Below are 24,635 nucleotides of genomic sequence, written 5' to 3'. Positions count from 1 at the left end.
GGTCCCTGGTTCTGTAGTGAGGGTGAGATCTCTAAATGTAGATCCCTGTAGGTTCTGTAGTAAGAGTGAGATTTCTAAATGCAGGTCCCTGGTTCTGTAGTGAGGGTGAGATCTCTAAATGTAGATCCCTGTAGGTTCTGTAGTGAGAGTGAGATCACTAAATGCAGATCCTTGGTTCTGTAGTGAAAGTGAGATCTCTAAATGCAGTTTATTTAGATACAAACAAGCTCATCATCTTTACTTCCTGTCCTTGTTATTGAGGCAATAACCCGGTTATGCAAAACATTTCCCATTTAACATCTAATTTAATATTTCAAAGATATTTCCCAGCAGAATGGTGTGATGAGTACATGCTGCAGATGAGTGATGTCCTGAGTATTGAGTGATTTCCTGGTGCAGAAAAAACTGTAAAGATGTTTAGTCAACATTTACAGCACATCAGAGCGGAAAAATTCAACATTTATATGATGAATGGTTATAATAATGATCCATATATGAACATACAGTCACACTGACATAAGAATGTTCATTTTTTCTTCCATCTTCAGGGAATGTAGCAGCTTCACATAGACCAGGCACATAAACAGATGAAGTTTCACTTTAGTTTAAACATTTCCATCAGGATGGAAAGAAGGCAAACTTGAAAACCTTGGTGCTGGCCTACAGGAAATGGAACAGCACCACCACACCTCCATTCAACCTTCAGACCGCACACCCCCAACCAGATCTTCAGACCGCACACCCCCAACCAGATCTTCAGACCGCACACCTTCAACCAGATCTTCAGACCGCACACCCCCAACCAGATCTTTACACCACACACCCCCAACCAGATCTTCAGACCGCACACCCCCAACCAGATCTTCAGACCGCACACCCCCAACCAGATCTTCAGACCGCACACCCCCAACCAGATCTTCAGACCGCACACCCCCAACCAGATCTTTACACCACACACCCCCAACCAGATCTTCAGACCACACACCCCCAACCAGATCTTCAGACCGCACACCCCCAACTAGATATTCAGACCACACACCCCCAACCAGATCTTTACACCGCACACCCCCAACCAGATCTTCAGACCGCACACCCCCAACCAGATATTCAGACCGCACACCCCCAACCAGATCTTCAGACCACACACCCCCAACCAGATCTTTACACCACACACCCCCAACCAGATATTCAGACCACACACCCCCAACCAGATCTTTACACCGCACACCCCCAACCAGATATTCAGACCGCACACCCCCAAACATATCTTCAGACCACACACCCCCAAACAGATTTCTCCGCTCTGCAACCTGGGGGTGGCTCTCCTCTGCCTCCACAGTAGCCCCTAATCATGATGCCCATTTGTATTACTCCCCCCCCCCCCCCCCCCCCCCGTTGTTTGCGCTTTTGTTCTTGGCTAGCATCGTTGGTTAATATATGTAGCTAGTTTTCACTGGTGCATTAATGATGGTGTACCTTCACTTACTGGTTTGGTAATGTTATTCCTCAGGTGTGGCACTATTGTTGTTCATACTATATTAATCAGGTGAATGTATTTCTGTTTCCCCTCTATTGCAGAACATTCTGGATGAGAACGTCTGTAAAATGAATGCAAGGCAATGTGTTCAGTATTTTCTGTGGTCAGTAGACTGCGTTGTGTATGTAATCAGATTCTGTATTTACATCAAGATATTTTGCTGCTCATTAGATTATTCAGAATGTCTACTGTAACTGTATTCAGTATTTTTCCTGGATTAATGTCTAATTGAGTTCAGTGTGATGGTCTTCCAATTCAAATTTAGCCACCTCTGCTAGCTGGTTTAATTGGCACAAATTTCATTCCTGATATAATTCCTTCCTCTATGAACTAAAATTATACATAATAATTAATTTCTTTAAGGAATTGGTTTATTACTCATGTGTCCTCTTTAATGAACTTGATTGTAATTATCCAGTTTGTTCTGATCCCACAGTTACCATTGTGTCTGTTCCCATACAGCAGCAAACCTGTTCCATCCATTTAGAACAAACGTGGATGACAGAAAAAATCCTTTTTTAAATGATGTAGTTGTGTAGTTTACTCTGTGCTGCCATTTCGATTGCTTCCTTCTCTACTTTTTTACTCGTTTTGTTTGTGATGTGGTTGGTGGAAAACTGCCTGCTTGCCAAATAAACCAAACTTGTTAAACCACGTATTAGTTTTTTCCCCCCACAGTCTAATGAACATTTTCTACTCCCCAATAAAGAGAGGCATGGCTTACAGGGCATTTGGCATACACCAATTATTACAGAATGTTGTTCTGATAATGCCCCGATGGGGGGTATCAGGAATGACGATCGGTGCTGGTAATGCCCCTTATGATGCACAGTGATGATGACGATGAATAATTGACACATGTTGTTCTCTCCTCCTGGTGCTGTTCGCTCCGGAACCCCCCCCCCCCCCCCAATCTTTTCATTTATTATTATAATATATAACTATATTGTATTATTGTGTATCAAGAACTTTATGATTTTGCTGTAAGCCTTTTGTTGTCTGTTTGTCATTATGTGCAGTGGTTATTATCCATATTTTATGTTATTGGTTTATATATCAAATTTTATGGTTATTGTGTTCATATGCTTCCAGATATCGGCCATTTCCTTATTTTCGCATTTACATTGATGGTCTATTATTTAATCATGCAGTAAGCCAAACGAGACGCACAGATTTGGAGAAATATAGTGCATGAATTAAATAGTTGTTGACATGTATCCATTCCAAATGTGAACATTTCAAACTTTTCAGATCTCTGCGGTTAAATTGGTCACCCGGATAGCATGAATATATGGTTTAATAAAGACTTACGCTTCCAATGTTTCCATCACTGTTGGACTGCGTATTTAACCGTGCCAAAGGAAAACCCTGGGGGAGTTTGTGTGTAACTACCGTGACGCGATTTGGAGCAACTGATGCAGAGAAAAGGGTGTGCCCACATGCTTTAAAATGTTCCGTTAGCCGGTCAGTCCACATAACGAGAACGAGCAAGCGAGGAACTGCCATCAACAGACGAAAATATCGCCCAAGGAGAGATAATGGTGAACTCAACTCAGTGCAACCAGGAAGGTGCACGCATTGGTAGCCTTGCCAACAACAGCAGCTCGAGCAGCGTCTGCAGCAGCGCGAGGAGGAGACCACACTGTGTCCCCGCGGTCACTCTCGCGGTCCTCCTAATCACTGCCGTGTCAGTCTGCAGAAGTAAGTTATTATCAAGAAATAGCTTAATATCGGAGTGTTTCTTTCATTAAATTTGCCCATTCAAATGAAAGACGAAGAAGGAAACGAAACAGAGATGTCTTTATGTTGTAAACTTCTGAGTGTTTCAAAGGTGGTTGTATTCTAAGGTCGTAAACTTGTTTTTAAATTCTGTTTTCGTACAAGATCCTTGGAACGGGTAACTGTCATTTATGGAACCATAAATGATCAGTGGTTAGTTAGATGTTCAGTCCGCCTCAATTTTTTTAAATAGAATATAACTATATCCTTTGTCGAATCCCAAAATTTTCCTGATTAATTAGATACGTAGCCTACGCATTGTTCAGCTTTCTCTGGTATTTCGAAGGATAATAGGTTAATTTCAGTTAATCTGTTTACTTTATTATGAATAAAATATTTATGATGAATATATATTCAGTTACATCGGACGATTGGACAATTGTGGTAAAGTATTTAAAATATTAAATGACTAATTTCGGGTTGATTGTCATAAGACGTCCCTTTCAGCTTTTATAACTGTTCTGAATATAAAATTGATATATTAATACCGCCTTATTTTAATAGTTTCAATTATAACAATTCTCCCCAGTAAAGCCATCCCTATGACTTCGCTCGTGCGATAATGCTAATCATATTCTGTTCACTTAGCAACACTTGGAGGCTTTTCATTAGTAATAAATAGTTCGAAATGAAATCAACCACTTATTCAAACTAATTTTATGAGCTATTATGCAAAGTACCGTAGTGACTGTATCCGGTACTATAATCCTAAATGTATGTTAGTTTTGCGTTTTCTCTCTTGTTCGCGTGATCCTCATGTTTTTAATTTAAATACCGGGACAGGGCTGTAGTGCGTGCGCAGTTTGGCGCTCGGCACCTCACCTTCGCGGGACAGTCTTCTCACAGCGGAGACGAGTGTTGCAGAACGGCTGCTGTGTTAACACAGTTCTTACTCGGCTATTCTGTGTGTGGCGAGATGGATTGTGATCTTAAAGGCGTTATTTACTGAGCAGTATTGTACACAGTTTAAGAGTATTCATGTTAAATCTAATCTCATTGATATCATACTAAAACTAAATTGCACGTAAGTGTGTACATTATATCTAATGATACGGTGTGGGTTATACGTAATAGTGTCATGTGGATTATGTGTAAATTATATGGGGCTACACGTGAAAGCCCTTTAATGATGAGTCTGATCACTCAGCCTTGTGGTGAGTTTCTGTTCTGATTTTGGTAAATTATGAATCCCGTTCTAATTGGGTGTCCCGCAAAGAGGCACATGACTGGCTGTCCACTGTGGCTAGATGTCCCAGGTAGGCGGTGCGTGATTGGCTGTCCACCGTAGGTGTCCCATGGAGGCGGTGCGTGATTGGCTGTCCACCGTATCTGTTCCAGGGAGGCGGTGCATGATTGGCTGTCCACCGTATGTGTCCCAGGGAGGCGGTGTGTGATTGGCTGTCCACCGTATGTGTCCCAGGGAAGCGGTGCGTGATTGGCTGTCCACCATATGTGTCCCAGGGAGGCGGTGCGTGATTGGCTGTCCACCGTATGTGCCCCAGGGAAGCGGTGCCTGATTGGGTGTTGTGTCACCCTGGGAGGGCTCTGTATAATGCGGGGGTGTGCTGCTCAAGAGCCATGGGGTCGGCCGTTTTTTCACCAAAAAATCAGCAACTTATTCAGAAACCAGCTCAGGTGAGAAACCTGTGGAATCAGCTGCTTTAATTGGCTCTGATTAACCAATGAAAACCCAGCAAATCCCTCCAATCTCCAGGACCGGGGCTGCAAAACCCAGCTGGATAAACTCCACCCCCAGGATAAACTGCAGCTCTAACATGATTAAGACACGGCAACATAATTACCCTGATCTCCATCATCATCATCATAATCATGACAGTGAAGCTGGTCAGTTGCCAGGGTTACAGCAGGGCATGATGTAGATGCAGGCTTTAATGTAAGGCAGCTGCCTATACGGGACACAGATGATGTAATGCTGATTTACACAATGGGATGATTACTGTGGGGAAGAACCAAGGGTTGTGGGATTGGCAGAAAGATTCATCAGCCCTAGTGGTTAAGGGAGGTATTGCAAAATTCTATTTTGTTATTTTACTGCTATTACTATTAATATGATTACTATTAATGTTGTTTTAAGAAGTCTTTCTATTTTGGATAATGATGATCATACAATATATTGAAAAATTAATTTTTTTTAAGATTATGATGTTCATGACGGTGTGATTGTAATGTTGATGACAGTGTGATTGTGATGATGATGACAGTGTGATTGTGATGTTAATGATGGTGTGATTGTAATGTTGATGACGGTGTGATTGTGATGTTGATGATGGTGTGATTGTGATGTTGATGACGGTGTGATTGTGATGTTGATGACAGTGTAATTGTGATGTTGATTATGATGCTGATAATAAACAGAATCGCTTTACTTGCAACTATGCCCCTGATGATGGAGGGCAGTGTTCTTCATTCCTGGTCCTGGAGAGTCGCATTCTCTGCTGGTTTTAGTTGTTACTTGGTACTTAATTGACCAATTAAAGCAGTCGATTAAACAGTTAACTCACCTCACCTGGTTTCCTGGGTCTGAACTGGTTGCTGATATTAAAGCGGATATTAAAACAAAGCCGCAGACCATGTGACCTGCCAGGACCAGGAATGAAGATCACTGATGTAGAACGTTGCCATCTCTTCTTACTCTTTATATAGAACAGACCCCCCCCCCCCCCCCCCCGCCCCAATATACTGTATGATTTTGGGGGGCTCAGTTGTGCTGTTGTACTGTAGGGTTTTGGGGTTCTCTATTGTATTCGGGAGACTGTAGCCTACAGTCACCTATGGCTTCAAGGGTCTACACCTCCCCCACCCCTGTACAAACACACAAACTCATCTTTATCAGAATTTTATCTAATTTGATTGAGTCTGTTGCCAGGTGGTTGCTGTGGGGTTACTGTGCACTTGCTGTGGGGTTGCTGTGCACTTGCTGTGGGGTTGCTGTGCACTTGCTGTGGGGTTGCTGTGCACTTGCTGTACACTTGCTGTGGGGTTGCTGTGCACTTGCTGTGGGGTTGCTGTGCACTTGCTGTGGGGTTGCTGTGCACTTGCTGTGGGGTTGCTGTGCAGTTTCTATGCGGTTGCCATATGGGGTCGACATGTGCACTGTTGCATGTTGGTTCTGTGTACATGGCTGTACGTGGCATGAAAAAAGACCACAGACGAGCTCACAGAACTCTTAATTTTTGGCTTAAATTTAAATTGGCTGACTGTTTCCCAACAGAAACAGGTGGTGCTCTGACCCTTGCCTACACTGCAGGCAACAGGACAGCCCCCATCTACTTGCAGGACATGATTCGATCCTATGTGCCTGCTCGACCACTCCGCTCTGTGGCAGGGATCACAGAGCTTCTCCACCCTAGCTCCCCAGTGGTGGAACGAACTCCCCGCCCCTCTCCGAACCTCTCCCTCACTACCCATCTTCCGCCGTGGCCTGAAGACTCATCTCTTCAGACTATACCTGGACTAACTACCACCACGCTGTATATTTCACTCTAAATCCACCCCCCCCCCACTTTTTATGACACTTGTTACATGTTGCCCCATCCCAGCACTTTTTGGGAATTTGTACTTGTCCTAATACTGTAGCTTATTTTTCTGCCTAGTTGGCTTTGCAGAGGTTAGGTCAGAATAATGTCAGAACTCTGTCCTTGGCTAGAAATAGCTGTACAAAATAAGTATTGTATCTTATTGAACCTGTGTTTAGTAGTTGTCTAGGACCATGAAATGCACTTTTTGTACGTCGCTTTGGATAAAAGCGTCTGCCAAATAAATGTAATGTAATGTGATGTAATGTAATGTAATGTGCTCACCTGTTCACAGCTGTCTAATACCACACTGCATTTCACCTGCTGTTGAGTTCCCGGAAAGGCCTACAGTCCATCCACCTTTCCGTCTCTCTTCTGTATGTTTTAAATGTGTGCAGGAGAGGTGAGGGTGTGTAAGCGTGTGCAGGAGAGGTGAAGGTGTGTAAGCGTGTGCAGGAGAGGTGAGGGTGTGTAAATGCATCCAAAACACCCCGCTATGAAATGCATACTTTGTTGAACACTGCCTTTTTCTGAGCTAAGAATTTTTTTAATTACCAGGAATCTCAACATGGCAGCAGTACGTTTGGCTGCCACTGTACTTGCAACTTTATGGGCATATGGTGTTGATACTGTCTTCCATATAAGGTGCAGCAGTTCTTACTTGTGAGCGTGCGTAGGTGTGTGTTTGTGTGTGTGTGTGTGTGCGTGCGCGCGTGTATGTGTGTGTGTCTGGGTCTGTGTGTTTATGTGTTTTATGTGATTTGGAGTACAGGTGTAGGACAAGTGTAGTTATCTGTATCTCTGTCTGATAACAGGTGCTCCAGTGGTCCATGAAGGCCCAGAGGTGCAGCTGGAGCTCCAAGTCCTGAAGCAGGTGGGGACAGGTTTACAGATGTGGGAGGGGGTGCAGGGCTTCACTTCATGCAATGGTGATTACTTCTAATGCGTATGATATGTGCTTTCTCCTCTCTCTTTTCCTCCTCTCCCTTTCTCCACTCCACTCTCTTTTCTGTTCTCTGGTTTTGCAGATAGACCATGTCTGCTCCTCGTTGCTCTCTCTGGAACAGCAGCCTCAGGTCAGTGGTGTTCCCAGGATACGCGCTTCCATGGTTACAGTGTTCCAGGATTCTGAGCTTCAGAAATCCTGGCTTGTGTGGACGGGAGAGTTTCTGTGCAGATGAAAGTTTTAGACATGCAATCTGTTTCCTGACTGTGTCTGCACTCTGACTCCTGACTGCTCTCTGATTGCGCTCTGACTCCTGTGTCTGTGCTCTGACTGCTCTCTGACTTCTGACTGCGCTCTGACTGCGCTCTGACTCCTGACTGTGCTCTGACTTCTGACTGTGTCTGCGCTCTGACTCCTGACTGTGACTGCGCTCTGACTCCTGACTGTGTCTGCGCTCTGACTATTGACTGCTCTCTGACTCCTGACTGCAGTTTGTTGTGATTCCTCTTGCTAGGCACCAGATTCCCTGGAAGAGCTTTGCTACCTGATCATGGGGGGTGTGAGGAAATCCCAGGTAACAGCATGCCAACACACTCAACACACCCTCAACATGCCTTCAACAGCCATTCAACACATACTCCACACACACTCAACACACACTCAACACGCATTCAACACACACTCAACACACATTCAACACACACTCAACACACACTCAACACGCATTCAACACACACTCAACACACACTCAACACGCATTCAACACACACTCAACACACACTCAACACGCATTCAACACACACTCAACACGCATTCAACACACACTCAACACACACTCAACACGCATTCAACACACACTCAACACACACTCAACACGCATTCAACACACACTCAACACACACTCAACACGCATTCAACACACACTCAACACACACTCAACACGCATTCAACACACACTCAACACGCATTCAACACATACTCAACACACACTCAACACGTATTCAACACACACTCAACACACATTCAACACACACTCAACACACTCTCAACATGCATTCAACACACACTCAACACGCATTCAACACACACTTGACACGCATCCAACACTCATTCAGCACACACTCCACACACACTCAACACGCATCCAACACTCATTCAACACACACTCCACACACACTCAACACGCATTCAATACACATTCAACACACTCAACACACATTCAACACACACTCAACATGCATTCAACACACACTCAACACGCATTCAATACACACTCAACACACTTTCAATGCATATTTAACACACACTCAACACACATTCAATGCATATTCAACACACACTCAACACACATTCAATGCATATTCAACACACACTCAACACACATTCAACGCATATTCAACACGTATTGAACAGATATTGCAAGACTGGTGAAAATGGCAGGCCTTGCGAACATGCCAGTTCCACACATTTTCAGCATCACTGTTGTGATTTCACACAAAGTGTAAATGTATTTGTGTTAGTTGAGAATATATTTGTATTAGTTGAGGTGATGTTTATGAGGCTATCATGAATATGTCACTCTTCTTTTTTATATTCTGTTTTTATATTCCTTCTGTGTGCATTCAGAAGAACCTCAGTTTCTGATCTTAGTTGCTGATATATATATTTTTTTTTTCAGGGTCTGAAAGAGAGGGAGAACTCAAAGCGGGTACGCAGCTAAGGGGGTCTGTTGTACACAGTAATGCCAAAATGCTAATTTCTCCTGTAAATTCTGAAATTTAAAATGATGAACCCTGCCCCATTTCAGTGACATTACCAAAGTCTCCGCTCTTCTGTGCAGTTTTTATTCCATTACACTAAGCCACAAGGCTCCGCTCCCTCTGACATCACGGTAAGTCTAACCTCACCTTGCGGCTTCCCATTGCCCTTCCATTGCGTTTTTATTTTATCATTACTTTACTTTAATTCAGACAGTAAAGGTGAGCTTAAGTTCGGCTTTAATTCAGACTATAAAGATGAGCCTAGGTTCTGCTTTAACCTAGGCTGTGAAGATGAGCCTCTGTAATACTCTCAGTTTGTCATTTCCTTGCACTTTCAGTCACCAGTAAATCAGCTGATCAGAGCCGTTGCATTGTGAGAGCTCCCCTTCATTTTTAACCCAGTCAGGGTTAGGGTTAGGGTTAGGGTTAGGGTTACCCTAACCCTAACCCTAACCCAGTCAGGGTAACTTAAAGTGAATCCTCGAAGTTACAGACCAGCTGCTCAATAGAAGCTCAAGATTGCCATATATAACAATACAGCCACACAAATTCAGTCATTAATGGATTGACATTCTGAATACTGAATTATTTTAACTTCACTTCATTTCTACGCAGCCTCCATTCCAAATGTATTTGTATCTCTGGGGTTCTAAAGGTGTAATGTCTCATTGAGTTATTGGCCAGCAACCCCACATGATGGTTCATGATGGGCCAGCAGCTCCACAGGGTGGTTTATGATTGGCCAGCAGTTACAGAGGATGGTTCATGATTGGCCAGCAGCTCCACAGGGTGGTTTATGATTGGTCAGCAGTTCCAGAGGGTGGTTCATGATTGACCAGCAGTCCCACAGACACACAGAAGTATATGCGCATGCACGCACATACACACACATACACATCAGCTCTTAACACCTTGCTTGCATGTGTTGTGCTTTTCCTGTGAGCTGTGAGCTGTGTGTGTGTGTTTATACCTGGGTCTGTGTGTGTGTGTGTGTGTGTGTGTGTGTTTATACCTGGGTCTGTGTGTGTGCGTGCGTGTGTGTGTGTGTGAGTGTGTGTGTGTGTGTGCGTGTGCATGTGAATGTGTGTTTGTGTGTGTGTGTGTGTGCGTGTGTATGTGTGTTTGTGTGTGTGTGTGTGTGTGTCAGTGTGTGTGTGTGCATGTGCATGTGTGTGTGTGTGTGTGTTTGTGTTTGTGTGTGTGTGTGCGTGTGTGTGAGTGTGCGTGTGTATGTGTGTTTGTGTGTGTATGCGTGTGTGTGTGTGTGAGTGTGTGTGTGTGCGTGTGCATGTGTATGTGTGTGTGTGTGTATGTGTGTTTGTGTGTGGGTGTGCGTGTGTGAATGTGCGTGTGTGTATGAGTGTGTGTGTGTGTGTGCGTGTGTGCTTCTCCTGGTTCTGCTCTGTGAGAGATGCCAGATCATCTTTGGGCAAAACTAATGGTTCTCCCTGTCTGTTGGCATTCCATGGTTAATTAATGGCTGCCCTGTGGTTCTCCCTGTCCTTTTGTCTGTCTCTGATTCTGTGCCATCGCTCCGTGCGTACCATCTCTTTCTGTCGATTCTGTGTTTACTATGGTTCTATGTTTATGGTGGCTCTGCGTTCACTGTGATTTTGTGTCTGTGTTCTGTGCCTGTGTGGTTCTGTTTCTGTGTGGTTCTGTGCCTGTGTGGTTCTGTGTCTGTGTGGTTCTGTTTCTGTGTGGTTCCGTGTCTGTGTGGTTCTGTTTCTGTGTGGTTCCGTGTCTATGTGGTTCTTTGTCTGTGTGGTTCTGTTTCTGTGTGGTTCTGTGTCTGTGTGGTTCTGTTTCTATGTGGTTCTGTGTCTATGTGGTTCTGTGTCTGTGTGGTTCTGTGCCTGTGTGGTTCGGTGTCTGTGTGGTTCTGTGTCTATGTGGTTCTGTTAGTCTTCTGTCCTGCACCCTCTCCTGCAGCTGGTCCCTCAGCTCCATGTGCGAAGACCGAAGAGATTCACCAGTGACGTATGTAACTCTCCTCATGCTTCCATTCTAACCTCTGACCTCTGACCTCATCATCACGCAGTGGGTCCCATTGCCTCTACCTGGAGCCACACATTACAATCTGGAATGGAAACTGAGAGGGCAGCATTTTCACATGGATAAGTGCACTCATATAATACCATCCTGGGAGAGAGCCTACTCGTGCTTAGTTTATTTACAATGCTACTTCTGAGTCAATGCAACGCATTCCTCTTCCTGACATGGCACAGTACAGTCTGATTGGACCCAACGCACATTGGTACTGAGCTAATGGATGTAGCAACAATTGTAGCCGCAGAGAGTAAATTGGGAAGCATGCTGTTGTATTTCAGTTTTTACAACAGGGAAATGAGTCACTGAATGGGCCTGGCAGGCCAGGCTACCTGGCTGGTTAGCTTGCTAGCTGACATGGCTGTCTGCCTATCTTCCTGTCCAGACAGCTTACTGGGCACCATAACAACACAAATTTGGTGAAAAGGGATGAAGTTATTGTTTAATTATCTGAGTGTTGATTGTAAGGTACTCATTCCATATCCAACCGTTTGAAGACCCTGATAACTAATAAGCCAACGTTTTTATCAGCTATCTGTGGGGAAATGTTCTGATGGTGGTCCTAGTGTGGTTCCTTCATGGAATATGAGCTGTTCAGCTGAGGGGACATTTTAGTTGTAGGCTGATAGGGGTGATAGCAAAGAGACTGAGGCCTGCAAGGGGACTATTTGCACTGTACCTGACTGTGGCTTTGGCTGAGACTAATGATTTCACTGCCTGTGACTGAGACTAATGATTTCACTGCCTGTGACTGAGACTAATGATTTCACTGCCTGTGACTGAGACTAATGATTTCACTGCCTGCGACTGAGACTAATGATTTCACTGCCTGTGACTGAGACTAATGATTTCACTGCCTGTGACTGAGACTAATGATTTCACTGCACGTGGCTGAGACTAATGATTTCACTGCCTGTGACTGAGACTAATGATTTCACTGCCTGTGACTGAGACTAATGATTTCGCTGCCTGTGACTGACACTAATGATTTCGCTGCCTGTGACTGGGACTAATGATTTCAGTGCCTGTGACTGAGACTAATGATTTCACTGCATGTGACTGAGACTAATGATTTCACTGCCTGCGACTGAGACTAATGATTTCACTGCATGTGACTGAGACTAATGATTTCACTGCTTATGACTGAGACTAATGATTTCACTGCATGTGACTGTGACTAATGATTTCACTGCCTGTGACTGAGACTAATGATTTCTCTGCATGTGACTGAGACTGATGATTTCAGTGTTTCTGTGTGAAGTTGATGAGGATCTGATATCCTCCTGTAATTTCATTCAGCTGCAACACCACTAAAGCACAGCTACAGTATTACAGCACAGCTACAGTATAACTGAATCACAGCACAGCTACAGTATCACAGCACAACAACGGTATAACTGAATCACAGCACAACAACAGTATAACTGAATCACAGAACAGCTGCAGTATAGATGAATCACGGCACAACTAACGTATAACTGAATCACAGCACAACTACAGTATAACTGTATCACTTTATTGAGCAAGAGATGATTCTTCTTCAGTATATGCAACTCATGATGCAAGATCATGACAGCTTATTTTGTTAAGAAAAGATTTATGCTCTAACATATATATATATACTTTTAATACATAGTCTCCCCATTTCAGGGCACCATAATGTTTGTGACAAATAGCTGCACAGGTGTGTCTGATTAGTCAGGTATGTTCAATAGCTTCCCTAATGGTAATATATGAGATCTTTCAGCTTACATTACATTTATTTGGCAGACACTTTTATCCAAAGCAATGTACAATAAGTGCATGTCGAAGGTCATTGGAACAACCTTCGACATGCACTCAAACACAATAAGTCCAGTCCAGAGAGTAAACATTACTCTCTGACCTAATCTATGCTAAGTCAATCTAGGAGGTATGACAAGCATGTGTATATATGTATATAAAAGGTGTTGTAATTTCTACAAGGTGAAACCAAAGTGTATAAAAAATATCCTTAAATAATAGCTGAGAGTCTGCACTTTAACCACTGTGGTAAATGGTCTACATTTAAATAGAACATATATATATGTGTCCTGTGTGTGCATCTGTGTGTATATATGTGTGTGCATGTGTATGTTCATGTGTGTGCATCTGTGTATGTATGTATGTGCATCTGTATGTGTGTGCATCTGTGTGTATGTATGTGTATGGTCATGCATGTTTATCTGTGAGTATGTATGTATATTTTCATGTGTGTTCATGTGTGTGCATGTGTGTATGTTCATATGTGTTCATCTGTGTCTATGTTTATGTTCATGTCTGTTCATCTATGTGTATATATGTGTATGTTCACGTGTTTTATGTTCATGCGTGTTTGTGTGTGCTTGTGTGTATGTTCATGCATGTTCATGTGTGTATATATGTGCATGTTCATGCATGTAGGTTCATGCGTGATCATATGTGTATATCTGTGCATGTTCATGCGTGTTCATGTGTGTATATCTGTGCATGTTCATGGGTGTGTGTATGTGTATACACATGCTGCAGGGATTCTCCTCTCTGAAGTTGATTCCATCTGCACCATGGTGTGCTTGTATGTGTATGCATGTGTGTGTGTGTGCATGCCGGTGTGTGTGTTACATGTGTGCTGGACTCTGTTAGCTGGCTGTTCTACATTAGCTGTTCTTTCCATCCTAAGCATAATTGTCTGCTAAAATTAGTGTAGCTGCAGCAGTAGAGCAGAGCAGTTTATCCTGCATAACAACCTTAGATTCACCCACATGGAGAAGGATACATATTCATGTACATAGAGAACACAAATTAATACGCAAAGAGAATATGTATTAATGCACATGGAGGAGAAGATCGTAAAAGTGCACAATTCTGGTAATTCCTAACCAGGTTGTGCACATATATATTACCAGATTTTTTTAAAGATCACGTTTAATTTAAAAGTTAGGCCTGCAGGGACGGGCAGTGCATGGCTTCCTCTTGCCCCGGCCTGCTGCATCTGCAGCAGCCTCTCTGGCCCTTAACCTTGGAGGGGAAGAGGGAGAGCCACTTATGAAATGACAAGGAAGGAAGTATGAAAATGAAATTTACACTCATTGTTATGTTCATGGAGAATAAAACAACCCTCTTTATATGTACAGCCTCCTAAGGCTGCTATACAATGCTATACATCCTACTAGAAAATACTTCAAGTGGGGCGGGACGGGACAGGATGGGGAAGGGGGGGGGGCAGGGGGCTGCTGGGTGGAGCATTCAGTTGAGGTTGGTTGAATTGATCTGTCTGATCTGTTTGATGAAAGGAGGACCTTCAAGGGCCAGGGGGGATACAGAGTAGAGGATACTTCCTGTATCGGGTAAGACTCCCCTTATTCTGCCTGATATGAACACTGTACTGAGTGTAGGATATGAACACTGTGCTGAGTGTAGGATATGAACACTGTGCTGAGTGTAGGATATGAACACTGTACTGAGTGTAGGGTATGAACACTGTGCTGAGTGTAGGGTATGAACACTGTGCTGAGTGTAGGATATGAACACTGTGCTCAGTGTAGGGTATGAACACTGTGCTGAGTGTAGGATATGAACACTGTACTGAGTGTAGGGTATGAACACTGTACTGAGTGTAAGGTATGAACACTGTGCTGATTGTAGGGTATGAACACTACTGAGTGTAGGGTATGAACACTGTGCTGAGTGTAGGATATGAACACTGTGCTGAGTGTAGGATATGAACACTGTGCTGAGTGTAGGGTATGAACACTGTGCTGAGTGTAGGATATGAACACTACTGAGTGTAGGGTATGAACACTACTGAGTGTAGGATATGAACACTGTGCTGAGTGTAGGATATGAACACTGTGCTGAGTGTAGGATATGAACACTACTGAGTGTAGGGTATGAACACTACTGAGTGTAGGATATGAACACTGTACTGAGTGTAAGGTATGAACACTGTGCTGAGTGTAGGGTATGAACACTGTGCTGAGTGTAGGGTATGAACACTGTGCTGAGTGTAGGATATGAACACTGTACTGAGTGTAGGGTATGAACACTGTGCTGAGTGTAGGATTTGAACACTACTGAGTGTAGGGTATGAACACTACTGAGTGTAGGATATGAACACTGTGCTGAGTGTAGGGTATGAACACTGTACTGGGTGTAGGGTATGAACACTGTGCTGAGTGTAGGGTATGAACACTACTGAGTGTAGGATATGAACACTGTGCTGAGTGTAGGATATGAACACTACTGAGTGTAGGATATGAACACTGTGCTGAGTGTAGGATATGAACACTGTGCTGAGTGTAGGGTATGAACACTGTGCTGAGTGTAGGATATGAACACTGTGCTGAGTGTAGGGTATGAACACTGTACTGAGTGTAGGGTATGAACACTGTGCTGAGTGTAGGATATGAACACTGTACTGAGTGTAGGATATGAACACTGTTCTGAGTGTAGGGTATGAACACTCCTGAGTGTAGGGTATGAACACTGTGCTGAGTGTAGGATATGAACACTGTACTGAGTGTAGGATATGAATACTGTGCTGAGTGTAGGGTATGAACACTGTGCTGAGTGTAGGATATGAACACTGCACTGAGTGTAGGGTATGGACACTGTGCTGAGTGTAGGGTATGAACACTGTACTGAGTGTAGGGTATGAACACTGTGCTGAGTGTAGGATATGAACACTACTGAGTGTAGGATATGAACACTGTGCTGAATGTAGGATATGAATACTGTGCTGAGTGTAGGGTATGGACACTGTGCTGAGTGTAGGATATAGACACTGTGCTGAGTGTAGGATATGAACACTGTGCTGAGTGTAGGGTATGAACACTGTGCTGAGTGTAGGATATGGACACTGTGCTGAGTGTAGGATATGAACACTGTGCTGAGTGTAGGGTATGAACACTGTGCTGAGTGTAGGGTATGGACACTGTGCTGAGTGTAGGATATGAACACTGTACTGAGTGTAGGGTGTGAACACTGTGCTGAGTGTAGGGTATGAACACTGTGCTGAGTGTAGGGTATGGACACTATACTAAATGTAGGATATGAACAGGTATACATATTAATGCCAATTTATGCATAAATTCCATAACCCCTGTATGACATATTATGACATACACTGCTACTGTCCGATAACCACAATAAAATATGATTTAAAAAGCATATTAATGTTGTTTTTATTTACAGCCAAGAAATGGAAGAAGCTCTGCATTTGTTGTGTAGAAGATGTGCTAATTAAAGGTGTGTGTTTATTTAAACATGCAGGTGTTGTGTGTGTGGAATAAGGCAGTGTAAAAGGTGTGTTTATTTGTACATGCAGGTGTTGTGTTTGTGGAATAAGGCCGTGTAAAAGGTGTGTGTTTATTTGAACATGCAGGCGTTGAGTTTGTGGAATAAGGCCGTGTAAGAGGTGTGTGTTTATTTGTACATGCAGGTGTTGTGTGTGTGGAACAAGGTGGTGTTCTCTCCTACACCTCCAGTGGTGGTTGAAAATGGGAATGGTTGGAAAACTTCCCCTTAAACTGATTATTCCCCTTAAACCTGTTTTATTAACACACTGGTGTATCTTTTTTTCACACTAACAGAATATTCAGGGCTAAGATCAGCAACTCACAGATTTTAAACAATCGTGAAGCTCAGATTTTGTTATTTCTGGTTATACTGAAAGCTAACGTTTTATTAACACACTGGTGTATCTTTCTTCGTTAAGTGTACCTAGTGGTTAAAATCAATTTCTCTAAATTGAATTTATCATTCAATCTTCCTAACACAATGTGAAGAAGCTGTGTGCTACTTTTAAGGAGTCAAGGAAAAATAATGAAAACAGGTTGAGACCAATGATCAGTTTAAAGGAAAGTTTTCTGCTCCAGCAATTTTCAGCTCACCAAACCTGCTCTGTGTGTCTGTGCTGCTCTGTGTGTCTGTGCTGTTTTGTGTGTCTGTGCTGCTCTGTGTGTCTTTACTGCTCTGTGTGTCTGCTGCTCTGTGTGTTTGTGCTGCTCTGTGTGTCTGTGCTGCTCTGCGTGTCTGTATTGCTCTGTGTCTGTGTGTCTGTGCTGTTTTGCGTGTCTGTGCTGCTCTGTGTGTCTGTGCTGTTCTGTCTGTCTGTGCTGCTCTGTGTTTCTGTGCTTCTCTGTAATACTCTGATATTCTGTGTCTCAATATACAGGTCTCTGTGGCTATGTTTATACATCCTTCTGTTCCTACACATCTTTGTGTCTATATTTGTGTGCGTGTGTGTGTGTTCGTGTTAGTTGGCAGGGCTGTTATGTTGCTGTTTCAATTAAATTGATGCATGTATTTTTGAGAATCTAAACCACAATATTTAAGTTTTCTGACAAACTAATGCAGATATACACACAAACATGAATATTAACATGCAGTAGATATATACAGTATAGATTGATGTGGATAATAATGTAGATATACACAATATACATTGATGTGCTTTATAATGTAGATGTATATACAGTATATGTTGATGTGCATTATAATGTAGATGTATACAGTATACATTGATGTGCATTATAATGTAGAAGTATACAGTATACATTGATGTGCTTTATAATGTAGATGTATACAGTATACATTGAAGTGCTTTATAATGTAGATGCATATACAGTATATGTTGATGTGCATTATAATGTAGACAGTATACATTGATGTGCATTATAATGTAGACGTATACAGTATACATTGATGTGCTTTATAATGTAGATGTATATACAGTATACATTGATGTGCTTTATAATGTAGATGTATATACAGTATACATTGATGTGCTTTATAATGTAGATGTATACAGCATACAGTAATCTAAATAATAATTTTGTCCAATCAGACTTCCTGGGTGAGAGGCGCTGTACGAAATGGGATGGGATCTACTGCATTAATGTGACCTCACTTCCTGTACTGATCTTTACACCTGCTGTATATTGATGTTGAATGTACACAAATGTCAATAAATCCATTTTGGTTTAAGTAGTGTTTGTTTAAATATAACCAGTCATTTAAATTAAAGAACAGAACATGCACTTTGAACTTCTTATTTTGAAATTTGATGTGTGAGTGTATCTGGACACGTGTGTCTGTGTGTGTATTTGTGTTAGGGTCTGTGAGTGTGTGTATTTGTGTGTGTGTGTGTGTGTGTGTGTTTGAGTGTATGTGTTTTTGTGTGTGTTTGTTAGTATATGTGTGTTCCTGAGTGTGTGTTTGTGAGTGTGTCTGTGTTTGTGAGAGTGTGTGTATGTGTATGTGTTTGTGAGTGTGTGTGTAAGTGCGTGTGAGTGTTCCAAGTTTCACATAAACCAGCTCTGTGATTTTGTTGTTTCAGCAGCACAATAAATCTCTAACTTTACTTCATACTTAGTTGTTGAGTCACCTTGATGCTGCAGAATGCCATAACATTTTTGCAGTTTTATTTATTTGTGGTTTCTAAGTCATTGCATGTTGAACAGTACAATTATACAGACATGTAATGTCAGGTATCAAACATATAGCGAGTCATCTGAAATGGGGATTGTTTCTGTAACTGCTCTTGATAACACTCATATTATTTTGCTTTATAAGCGCATTTTTTATGGAAAATATAAACTGGAATGTATTCCTGAAATACAATAAGCATAAAAATAATGATACAGCAGCTCTGAATCCTGGAATACAGCAGTAAAAACTGTTCTGATGGTGGTTCAGCCATCTGAACGAATCCAAATTAAATTAATTTTTATTTTTTGTGGCTTTTCACAGAACCTAGAAAACATTTTAAAAGTTTGACACAGGGAGAGCAGCGCTGTCAATCATCATACCAGAATGTGACAAAGCCTCGCCTCGGCCACCTTGCTCTACACCTGGTGAATTTAACGCTTCAACACTGTTCCACAGGTACACCTGGTGAATTTAATGCTTCAACACTGTTCCACAGGTACACCTGGTGAATTTAACGCTTCAACACTGTTCCACAGTTACAAACAAAGAAACATATCTCCCATTCTACACCTGGCTACCTGGAGACGAAGTCACTACAGTCTTGGTAATATTCCAGTTACATCCACTGTTCGCCTTCCACATCGTACCAAACAGAGTCCAAATTAATTGCCAATAAACAGCCTAATATGAAACTTTAAATATATCAGAAAACTCACAAACACAGAACAGCAATTGGGAAGATGGGACTGAGGACAAAAGAACATCATAGGTCATAGGACTTTAAAGAATACATGACCTGTGTTACATGAGCCCTATTGGAATAGGCAATGCGTGTCTGTTTTCATTGCTGTTTAAATAATGACGCAGTAGATACCGTGTGACTCCGCCGGCACACAGAACCGAACCGCGTGTCAGCCGCTGCTTTACTGTAAACATTTGATTAAAAGTGGGTTTCCGAGCCCCTCCAGCACAGGCGCCCTGCGCTCCGTCCTGCACGGCTATTATTAACCTGCGTGGAAACTTGCGCACGTTCTGCAGCGCGCGCATTTAATTACGCGCTTTGCCGTTATGATGTGTTTAATTACGCGCTTCTGTCTCTGCCGTTATGAACACACTGTTTTGAGTGTCATTTCTGCCTGAGGCTGTGCTGCTTTGTGAAGGAGCGACTCTGGAGGAGACTGAACTGCAGCCTGGCAGCAGGGGAATCACGCACAAGCACCGCAGAGCTCCCTGGGGACCAGATCCACGCCTGATCTACTGTGAAGACCCTACAACTGGGACTAATAACACCCTCTAACACAATACTAACAATCCTACATATCAGTGGACTCATCACAACATCTTACACATTACAAACAAACCTACAATCAGGGCACTAATCTCACCCTCCTACACAATACTAATAAACCTACAATCAGGGGACTAATCCCACCCTTTTACACAGGACAAACAAACCTGTTATTTTATAAAATATGACCGAAGCGCAGGGGTGCTGATAAACACAGCAAGATGTTCCAAATGAGGGAGAAAAGGAGGAAAGACGGTAAGGTGAGAAGGGTTTTTCAGATAAATTTTGGTTGCTAATAAAAAGCTAATGGCTTACAATGAGCAAGAAACAGGAGAGAGTACAGAATCATTCTAATAAAAACATAAAAGATCCTCAAAAAAGTACTTAAAGGGGAAAATTAAGTATTTAAAATAAGTGTCGGATTGACACTAATTGTGTACACTAGTACTCTGTTTTCCGCATTTAATACATTCTTTTTGATAACTGAGCGTTTTTAGAGTCCTTGCGCAACTCATCACCATGGAAACAAACTCACCACTCACTCCTCAGGTAAGATATTGAAAGGAATAGTTAGCTTCCACTTTGCCAAATAAACCAAGCATAACTACCTCAGATGTACTTGACATTACCACAGCAGCCTTATGCAAAAGTTGTTGCCCAGGTCATCAAGACACCAGTCCAAGGTGTTAAAAACTACGAATACCATGATACACCGGATTAGTTAGTTGCTATCCGTGTAATTTCCCTCAATTAGCAGCAGAAATGACAAAGTGGGTCTTTAACTTTTACTGTGGACAACAGCAACAGACCAAATTACACCAGTCAACCTGAAATATATGATTTGAGCGCCCTCTGATGGTTAAATAATAGAACAGGACAGTGGTGATTTAGAGGGAATTGTATTTAAGTTAATTAGTTATACAGCTCATTTGCAAACTTCCAATATTTAAATTATGAATGTTTCTATTAACAATTTACAGTGAAACGTATGTAACAATGAGTGATCTATCACGTGATGTATCACATACGACCAGCTGCGGCTCCGGCCTTCGCCACGTCGCGTTTTAGGCTGCAGTGATGTGTCTTATTGTACAGCACAGCTGCCCTGCTGCCCCACAAAAATGCCGTGTGTGTGTTACTGCTATAGATCCATCAACATGGGATTCTATAGTTTACCAGTATACATTTAGAGTGAATATAATGATGTATAGCTGTACATAAATTTGGTTTATCGTCGGTTGAAGGTCCAGGACTGTCTATCCGGAGTGGACTTTCTCGGCTTTGTAGGCCTGATATAGCCAGTCGGCTTCTTCTTGATAACTCCCGCATATCTTACGCATATCTCTGAAATTCTAACGGTGAGTTCATATCGAAACGCCTTGTGTATCTATCTGGCCAAAACCTAAAAAATATTACAAAAAAGTATTGAGCCACCCAACACCAACAAAACAGCTATGAACACTTCTCAACTATGAACAGCAGGGGGAGCTCGATGAGATGGTGAAAATAAAAATAAATTCCCAGATTACAGCCTCACTGTTAACGTCAAAGATGGACGATTCCGACTAAATATGCTATTAGGACAACCCGCATATACATTAAAAACATAATCATCCATAAGGTTCTTTTTTATGTTTAAATACACCAATTTGACAACACAAGAGCCGCTTTTCATGAGTCTACACTGAATATTAAATGAAATGTAATTTATAATAATAAAATAGTAGTTTTCAAAATACGTTCAATTGTGTGCTTTTAAAACATTTCTCATTTAAAAGTCATTGTAAACAGGTTTCATTTGTTTCTAACTGTTTTTGAAAACAGACTCTCTCTGTAGATTTCAGTTCTACACTTCTTCCATTCTAGGTTTCCAGGCGACTTTTGGCGAGGGTGCACAACGCTCTGAAGTTAAGACGACACACACGAGCTCTCTTCGAGCTGTAAAATAGATAAAATAGACGAAATGCCTCGCAGAACCGCTTTATACAACTAGCTGCAAGTTATTGAACTGCGAAGAAACAAACAGCAGTGTACATATGAGCACTAGAGGGCAGCAGTGGGCGTGCAGGTACGGTCTTTTCCTGTCATTTCTTCTAATGTGTCACACACCTTTCTGAAACCACGGATATTCTTCTGCAGTCTGCGACTCTGCGGGGGAGGTAGCGACAGTGCACGTGCCGCATAATGTAAAGATCTTCGCATATCCCCATGTAATATAAAGTAGACCTCGCTGCCACCAACGTGTAGTGCCCACCAGGATAGTACAGCAGCCATTTTGTGGCTCAAAATCGTCATGCTTTAGCTGGGGTGGAGAGGGGCATTTTATGAAGCCAATTAAAGAGGGGAAAGGCTAGGAAGGAATAGGGAAAATGGAGACGGGGAAAGAATTTCCTGCGTAATAGTACCCCGGGATCTCTAATACCCACAGTGAGTCAAGACTGCAGAATGGATGGGAAAGTTTCATACAACAAATATGGGCGGAGCTACTATGCTATGGTGACCCGCTAATATGAGCCCATCGTTCTGTTTTGGTGTGGTGCCTTTTCGTTTGTCCAAACAAGTCGGCGATTGACAGGTCGTAATGTAACAGTTCCACCCATTTTGGGTTTCAGGATCCCCCACTCTCCCATTACTGATTTCGATCATAGTTAAATGTTTTAAAGACTGGAGTATTCCGCAGCCTCACTGCCCCTTGCCCCTCTGAGCACTGAGGTTTCCCGCTTGGTGCAGAGTAAAGACCGTCCCCTACTGGCCCGCCTGCAACAACAGTAACTTTTCCACCCAATATCTAATCGAGCTCCAGAGAAGTCTCGGGCAACGCTACCCAGGGAGCGCGCAGTCTCTTTCATTATCCAGCGAGGCTGAAGAACACGCCCCCCGTTGCCAAAAGGAAACCCCGAGAGAGGGCGACGTCCAGACGCGTAGCGCTGACGTGCAGGGTCACCAATTCCGACTTGTAATGGTAGATTAATGGCCGGCAAATGTGCATTCTTTTCTCATTAACTTGTTCCCTGCACTCACAATGGCGCTGTTTCAGCCCCGCATCAGGAACAACAACATAAACAACATGCACCAGCGCGGTATTTAAGCAGAATCTCTGTCGGTATTAGCCAGCTAGAACCGATAGCGCGTGTCGGTTCTGTTTGAACAGAACTGTGCCGAACACCCCGTAAAAATAAAACACGAAGCTGCTGACTATTTCCTTATAATCATGTAGCCTGCGGCGATGAATTGGCTTTGTAACCCCTGTTGGAAGCACATAGCAATCATTCATCACGTGCATAACACAGACAGTTTGTTTTAAGACATTACAAGAAACACCTGTGGCTAATGTTAAACTAGCCTGACGTTTTAGAATATTTGGCTAACTACAACAGTTTGCCCAAGTTAACTGCTTCCAGTTGATGACTAAGGCAATGTCATTAAGTTTGATTGAGCAAGCTATATGTGTACGAAGATTTTCATATCGTACATAGCGTTTATGATCTACTCTATATCCTATGCATTTATGTACAACTATTTATTTCTTTTTTAAACGTCCCGCTGGTAACAGTCGAGAAGGGAATGCCGAATTTAATGTCATTCTATGATCGGAACAGTGTGTCATATTTAGTAACTCTCACACCAGTCGCTGAAATGAAAATGAAATGAAGACACCGCTGCCATTTCTGAATCGGTTTTCAGTATTAGTACGTCAACTGAATAATTATTCCTTATAGCGAATGGTGATTGGACACAGTGCATGTCAATCAAAATTCCTTCGGGCTCTCTTTTTGAAGTTTGGTTGAAGTGCGCGTTTGACCTGATTGGCGACATGCCAACAGAGCGAGCGACATATATGTCATATTGAATATTTGTGTAACAGAAAATTTCTAATAAATGTTGTTTATGAAACCAAGTAGTATGACACAAATAGACAATTTCCACAAAACGCGCCCTAAATGAACACTGTAAACATTTAAAATGGCATGAAATGCAAATGCAATGACTAAAACAGAGGTGCTAGTAGGTCTGTAACAAGTTAGATCTACATTTCCAATATTTAAACAATGTCATTATTAATTAAATGTTATCGCCGCAGAGTGATTCTAAGTAAATCTGACGTTAGAGGTAAAGGTTGGTGCGTGTAGTTCAATACTGTAGAATGACTTTATTTTGGTGGTAAGTTTTTTTTCTGCCCACGCCTTGATCTCTCATACAAAAACCAGGGATCAAATTCAGGTTTCTTGGCCAGTTTATTATTTGTGCCGAAGACAATAAAATCTTTGCGTGTTTCGCCCGTTCGCACGCATGCAGTGCCGTGACTTGTGGT

General features: G+C 42.4%; 1 protein-coding gene across 6 annotated transcripts; it reads left to right on the top strand.

Moving 5' to 3' along the window:
• The first annotated feature begins 2,966 nt into the window (after positions 1–2,966).
• On the top strand, positions 2,967–18,591 carry nmu (neuromedin U). Of its 6 annotated transcripts, XM_035413113.1 has the most exons (10): positions 2,967–3,238; positions 7,668–7,726; positions 7,881–7,928; positions 8,313–8,372; positions 9,477–9,506; positions 9,639–9,689; positions 11,464–11,538; positions 14,898–14,951; positions 16,798–16,851; positions 18,452–18,591. In XM_035413113.1, the coding sequence occupies exons 1-9, from the start codon at positions 3,076–3,078 to the stop codon at positions 16,831–16,833; spliced, it is 576 nt and encodes a 191-aa protein (XP_035269004.1). In that variant the 5' UTR covers positions 2,967–3,075; the 3' UTR covers positions 16,834–16,851; positions 18,452–18,591. The 6 variants fall into 6 exon arrangements, 5 of the variants coding, with proteins under 5 accessions (XP_035269004.1, XP_035269005.1, XP_035269006.1 ...); XM_035413114.1 differs by lacking the exon at positions 9,639–9,689; XM_035413115.1 differs by lacking the exon at positions 11,464–11,538.
• The last annotated feature ends 6,044 nt before the right edge of the window (positions 18,592–24,635 follow it).

The sequence above is a fragment of the Anguilla anguilla genome, chromosome 4 (assembly GCF_013347855.1).
Source record: "Anguilla anguilla isolate fAngAng1 chromosome 4, fAngAng1.pri, whole genome shotgun sequence".
NCBI classification, from domain to species: Eukaryota; Metazoa; Chordata; class Actinopteri; order Anguilliformes; family Anguillidae; genus Anguilla; species Anguilla anguilla.
This window is presented reverse-complemented; position numbering and strand designations above follow the sequence as displayed.

Excerpts from the sequence above, each read along its gene's own strand:
- nmu (XM_035413112.1), top strand. The coding sequence starts at position 3,076 with ATGGTGAACTCAACTCAGTGCAACCAGGAAGGTGCACGCATTGGTAGC. Across the intron at positions 7,929-8,312 it reads CTCTGGAACAGCAGCCTCAG|GCACCAGATTCCCTGGAAGA; the intron begins GTCAGTGGTGTT and ends TCCTCTTGCTAG. Across the intron at positions 9,507-9,638 it reads AGAGGGAGAACTCAAAGCGG|TTTTTATTCCATTACACTAA; the intron begins GTACGCAGCTAA and ends TCTTCTGTGCAG.